The 6373-nt window shown below is 39.0% G+C and overlaps 1 protein-coding gene across 1 annotated transcript; it reads left to right on the plus strand.

The window, feature by feature from the left end:
• Nucleotides 1–4821: 4821 nt before the first annotated feature.
• Nucleotides 4822–6032, plus strand: hoxd4a (homeobox D4a; the record flags this gene model as incomplete). The annotated part of the gene is made up of 2 exons (XM_080753313.1): nt 4822–5297; nt 5734–6032. The coding sequence occupies exons 1-2, from the start codon at nt 4829–4831 to the stop codon at nt 6030–6032; spliced, it is 768 nt and encodes a 255-aa protein (XP_080609439.1). The 5' UTR covers nt 4822–4828.
• Nucleotides 6033–6373: the final 341 nt, after the last annotated feature.

Raw genomic sequence — 6373 nt, forward strand, 5'->3', positions numbered from 1 at the left:
ATTATCCACATAACAAACCAAACGAAAACATTCTGGGTGCAAACAATACTTTAACTGACACTATATGTTTTGACTACAGACAGAGAGGCAAGACTAGTCTTTAACCTAGATTAGCTTCTATTATTTGAGTTTAAGAGCTCAGATACTGTACAGTATATGAATGAATTTCATTGGGACTGATGTCACTGGAAGCATGTTGGGGCTGGGCAGGGGGAGGGGGGTGTAATAACTGTCTTGCATGTAACCACACTCCACACCCAACCAAGAGGCATTATAACTCACGAGACCCACAAAAATGCACACAATGTGCTAATTGATGGCTCTTTGATTAGCAGAGGAGAAAAAAAAAGATGATGGGTGTTCAAATAGTGATTTCTATGTCAAGTAAGCATCATCAAGTTATTTGCCCTCAAAGAACCTAAGCAAACAACTTTTAGTTAATGTTATTATTATCAATGTTTTGTTAGCCTGAAAACCAAGGTCAATTTTACAGAAAGAAAGGTGGAGCATCCAGACTTCTCATTGAGCTGGTCTACTGAATGAGGCAATCGCCATGTTTGGTTTTGATCTTTTTTTATTTCTTTTATTTATTTATAGACAGGCAGGAATGAGCAAATCGAACACAGTCAGACTCAGACCTTATGCATAGCCTATATGCACAATAAAAAGTTCACTGCATGGGCTTTCATATTGCAAGATAAAGTTTTATAGGATTTATGGTTTCTGGCAAAGGGAAGATGAAAGGCACTCAATGCATAAGGAATGAATTCGCGATGCAGGAGTCGACTATGATAGTCTACAAACGTTTTTTTTTTTTTTTTTTTTTTGCTTTATTTCTCCGCGAAATCACTTCCGTGTCTGTTTGCAGCATGACAAAGTTACAATCCCCCCTATCAGTTTCTGCATTTCTATAGGTTGCCTTTCTTCCTCGGTGACATCGGTGTAATCGGCGTTATTGAATAAGTGCAACTTTGAGGGTTATTTATGTTCCGCTGCGGCGTCGTGAATGGCTGTGGGGGAGCACGTGATGCCATTAAAGTTTGTTTTATGGCCCGGGACTTGACAAGCCAAAATATAATTCTCATTGTGTATTAGAAAGACCGTCCAGATGGTTTGGAATAGAGCTCAGATTTGGTAGGAACTTACAGAGGCTGGATATGGATCCATTTCTTCGCCAGTATCATACGTGTGGCGCCGGTCTCGGTGGTAAGCTGTGTTTTATCATTTGCCACAGGCATGCGCTAGTGATGTCATCAGGCTTCGTGCAGTATAGCATATATTGTTCGCCTGCCTTGGAACACAGGGCTATAGAGAGTGCACGAGGACAGAAGTGACACCCCATCGCAGGCTATAGCCTACTGGAGGACATATAGGCTAAAAGCATAGTTTTCTAGCTGAGGTTTGGACCAGATGCCCAATCGGCTGCGTTATTGGTTGATTGATATTGATACGTTTGCACCTATTGATGTTATCAAGTTTTGTTGGTTTGATTGATGCTCGTTGAATCGCTGGAATTAACTTCCCCTCATGTAGCCTATAGGGACACTCGACTTAGACTTCGGAGGTATAATGCGTATAATCTGCTTGGAATGGGACAATATTATATAACATGCTACCAGTGGAAGTAACATTTCTTTCTGTGTTCAAAGGCTTACAGTAGCCAGCTAATATTCATAGTAGCTACAAATGCCTATTTGTAACAGTTATCATCACTCCCTTGAATAACAATTATTTGTAATATGATGGAAATGGATACATGCTATATTTTATTGAGTATACGCTAATCAAAGTTAGCACAAGTCCCATTTACAGTTGGCTGATTTACTAAAGAGGGGCATGTTATAGCATATCTTCTGTTAGGGTGCCCGCCAAATATAGGCCTATATGCCGTTTTAATGTGCAACCGTTTTAATTTCCTCTATAGGCCTATTCAAGCCTGATGCATTTACTTATTTTGTTTAATATAGGGCCAAATGTATTCCATCAGAAATAGGATAGAAATATCCTTGCTGGGAGTGAACAAAAACAAAACAAATTGTTAGTTAAATACACTGCACCTGTAATGCAAACATGGGCGGAAAATATTGCTATAGCGGTGTAAATCTATGGCTATTCAATTGAGACTAACCCAATGTCATTTTGGTGTAATTGGTTTTTGACGAAGACAGAAAGTAAGAAAGTCATCCCCTTAGTTAATACAAACAAACAAGGAAACGCTGACTTTATCCTTCTTTTGTTCTCAAGTAGCCTAGCCTGCGCATCTTGGCTTTGACCCGTCTGAACGAGATGCAGGGCAGGGTGAAACACAGGTCATGCTGTCTAATAAATATTTAAATGTCATGATGTGGAGAAAATACTTAATAACAGATTTGTATTTATGTTTTACTAATACTTGATAGATTGATAGATATCCTAAATAACGAATTTTTCAACCGTTTTATTTTATTCAAAATTATGTCTATGTTTTGAGGCCCCCAGCAAAGAGGCCCACAAAAACAACAGCAACATTAACAACATGAAAAACATGAAATCTACATGAGTATAGTACCTTATTCATCGAATATGTAGTTTAAATTATTTTGAAAATCACTTGCGACAAATAGGCCTCACGTCACAGTTCTTCGTAATGGCTGACAATAGGCTACACAATGCTAGATAAGAAAGTTACACTATATGTATCAAACTGAAAATGTATTATAACCATAGCAGAACTGGCAAATCAATTTCACGGCTCCATATCAAATGAACGTGGGCTTTATTTATCCATTTAATTCAATTTATGAAGGAATGGACATGTGGCCTTCAGGCCTATAGCATAAACTTGACACCTTAAACGCCGTTCAAAATGTATTGCGTCACGTGTCATGAGAGACCCTTTACAATATAAAATAATATATAAGATTCTAACTAAATTAACCAATATAGGTCTATAAACTCAGTAATTTTGCTCTAAACGACAGTTATGAGTTAAGTACCGTTATAGGCTTGTCTGGTTTGCTCTTGAAACAAATGTAAATAAATATTTACTCTCAATTCTGAAAGTTTGCAGGACGGTACCTTATTTTAAATGTTGATCACCCCTTTCTCTGTTACTTTTTCTTAATACGTCACATCTACATGGGAAATAAAGAATAATAATAAATACTAGTCAACAACCTAGAATAATACAACCCCTTTTAAAACATTAGTCGTTTTCTGACGAGTCTGGCGGGTATACAATACCAGCAGAGGTGGTCAGTCAATGAATCATGAGGAATTGGTAAACTTTTGCACTCTTTGAGCTGTCAGCGGAGCAGAAAATAATTGAACTTTTTGATATGTTTGCAAATGATTCAGTTTGACCCCAGTGGCCCTTAGCCTCATCCTTTGCGATGATGGCAATATAGTCAGGCATTGCACACAGTCAGTAAAATAGTGATTCTGCTGGGTATCTGTTGCTGCATGTTCTTCCAGTTCGGAATATCCTTGATTTTGGGCCAAGAACTTGCAAAATGGTTTGTATTCTTTGAAAGACTAAAAGAGAATCTGTCTCGTGAACTTGAACTATGATTAAATCGTCTAGATTCTCTAGAACCTTGCATTGACCCGAGTTTATCCCATTTGACTTCGGCTCATACTTGTATTCGATGTTGATCTTAGAAAGGGTCTTTAGTGTGGTTTATGCATTTGTTATTTTCTGCTGTATTGGACAGCGAATGGATGCAGGATTTTGTGAGAAACTGATGCTACCCTTAATGTTCCGTTGGGACTTGTATTCCGTCGTCTATATATACCCTGTAGAACCGAATTTGTGTGATAAAATCACAGTCACAGATTCGATTCTAGGGGAGTATATGGTCGATGAAAAAACTTCGATTTATTGACGCTGCTTCTTTTTATATGCATGTCTTGTTTGATGTGGCATAGCTTTCAAACGCTATGCTGGGATGCTGTTAGCTTGTCATGGAATAATGCAGGACTGAATGAATGAGAATGAGAATTTGACAAGATGTATTTTATTTATTCTTATTTTTAATTAGGCCTCCACATCAAATGATTAAACATCACCAAATGTGGAGGAGTTTAATAACATGTTTAAGACGTCATGTAAACTATATCAGTGGAAAGTATATAAAGCCTATATCGGACTATAGATGCATGTGGGGATGAAATATCCAAATGCATTTACCAAAAAACAAGCAAATAAAACAGCAGGATATCGCATTTTTACTCCCAGGGTCTTTACTTGAGTCGTTTCTATCCATACATTATTGATCCCCAGACTGGCTACTAGCCAATAGGCTTCTTAGACACTTTTTGAAAGGGACAGGGGCTCATGAAGTGATGAGATTCGTGTAACTTTTGGATGACCCCTTCTTGACAAAGACAGTGCCCATCAATTGTCATCAGTCTTTATTCCCCTCTTTTATGCCACAGGCCTTTTTGTATCTTTTGTTTGTTTCTCTGGCTTGGTGTTGTAGAACATTAAACGTATACTAGAATGTCTTACATAAAGGGATCAAAATGCTATGATGATTTATAGTATGCAGTTTTTATTGATACATTTGTATTAACACAAGTCATTGGGATACTGCTCCCTTTTTTTTCTTTTTTTCAAATGACTTTTTATTTTCTAACTTTCTTATTTTCCAAATGTACAAGGTAATGCTTTGTTGTAAACTTTTTTTCCTTCTTTCTAAATGTGGGTTTAATTTGGGTGTATCTGAAGTTAGATTAAATTGCTTTTAGGTATATGTTTACCCGTTTATGGAGCAGCATCACCTCTATTGGCCAATCCGGTCACATGGTTCCCTAACTTTATTCAGTTGACACCAAGTAGGAGGGCTTTATGGAGGGAGGAAAAAAAGACAACTCGAGAAAAATTAGTATTTTCTACCTTCAGAAATTAATGGCCATGAGTTCGTATTTGGTGAACTCTAAGTATGTGGATCCAAAATTTCCTCCTTGCGAGGAATATTCACAGAATAACTATATACCTGACCAGGGCTCGGACTTCTACGGTCCATCGCAGCAGGACCCAGAGTTTCAGCATCCAGGAGTCTTTCCTCGGCCAAACTACACGGAGCCCTTCAGCTGCAACACTGTGCAGGACTCCACGGTGCAGCCACGGGGTCATGTCCACGAGAGAGCCAGCCACCCTAGCCCTTTTACCGCACAGACTGAGCAGTGCCCACCGGTCCAAATGGCTGGTCCTCGGACTTGTGGACAGCAGCAAAACACAAAGAGCCAAAATGGGATACAAGCCAAGCAGCCTGCAGTAGTTTATCCCTGGATGAAGAAAGTCCACGTAACTACTGGTAAGATTCCCCCCCACGTCTCATTTGGGATCAGCTGAAGTCTTTCTATTTTAGCTTCAACGAAAGCATTCAGTGTAATATTTATGGGTGGCTTTGAAGGCCTCGCCAATTACACAAGTCATAAATTTTTATTGCTCAGGAAATAGGCCGCAAGGTGAACGTCTCAAAGCTCTTGAAAAACACTTATTATCATCTGATGATAGTGGTGCTTACATTGGGGACGATATTGGAGTAAACATTTAACTAAATTCTAAAACGGAGTGTGCCGTTCAGTCACGTATTTCACCGAGCTAGTTTTTTTTTTTCTTTTTTTTTCCTGTGGGTTGTCTCAAAAGTTTGAGCGTCCCGTGTTGAGAGGGGTGCTCTGTTGTGCTTGTTTTGTTTAGCCTGCTGCAATGGTCAACATTTGGTCACTTTTTGTTTTGTTTTCTCACAGTGAACCCGGATTACACAGGACCTGAACCCAAGCGCTCTAGGACAGCATACACTCGACAGCAGGTCTTAGAATTGGAGAAGGAATTCCACTATAACCGATATTTAACTCGACGGAGGCGCATCGAAATCGCCCACACCTTGGTTCTCAGCGAGAGGCAAATAAAAATCTGGTTTCAGAACCGCAGGATGAAATGGAAAAAGGACCACAAATTGCCGAACACCAAGGGCAGGTCGGCACCGGGCTCGAACCATCTGCAAAGTCTTCAGAAGGATAACCAGACTGATATTACAACTTTATAAAGGAGGGGCGCCTTTCACGCCATGCGAATAAACTGTATATAAAGAGACAAAGGTTGTATCTAACTTTTGCATGGACTTTATCTCATTTCTATCCATTTATATTTAACAAACGATCGACCCAAGAAGTGTTGACTGGCTCAGAACTGAGTCAGAAAAAATAACTCTGAAACTGAGAGGCACGTTTGAATCTCTCGTAATTTAATTCCTCAAAGAGGCACAGTATATACCGAAACACTTTTATTTTTGCATAACAAACCACCGAGGACATTGTATGACCACAGCTGATTTTATGGAGAATGTATTCACTAATGTTCTTCACATGTGTATTCAAGCAGGTAAAT

The sequence above is a fragment of the Nannobrachium achirus genome, assembly GCF_963921795.1.
Source record: "Nannobrachium achirus genome assembly, chromosome: 22".
NCBI lineage: Eukaryota > Metazoa > Chordata > Actinopteri > Myctophiformes > Myctophidae > Nannobrachium > Nannobrachium achirus.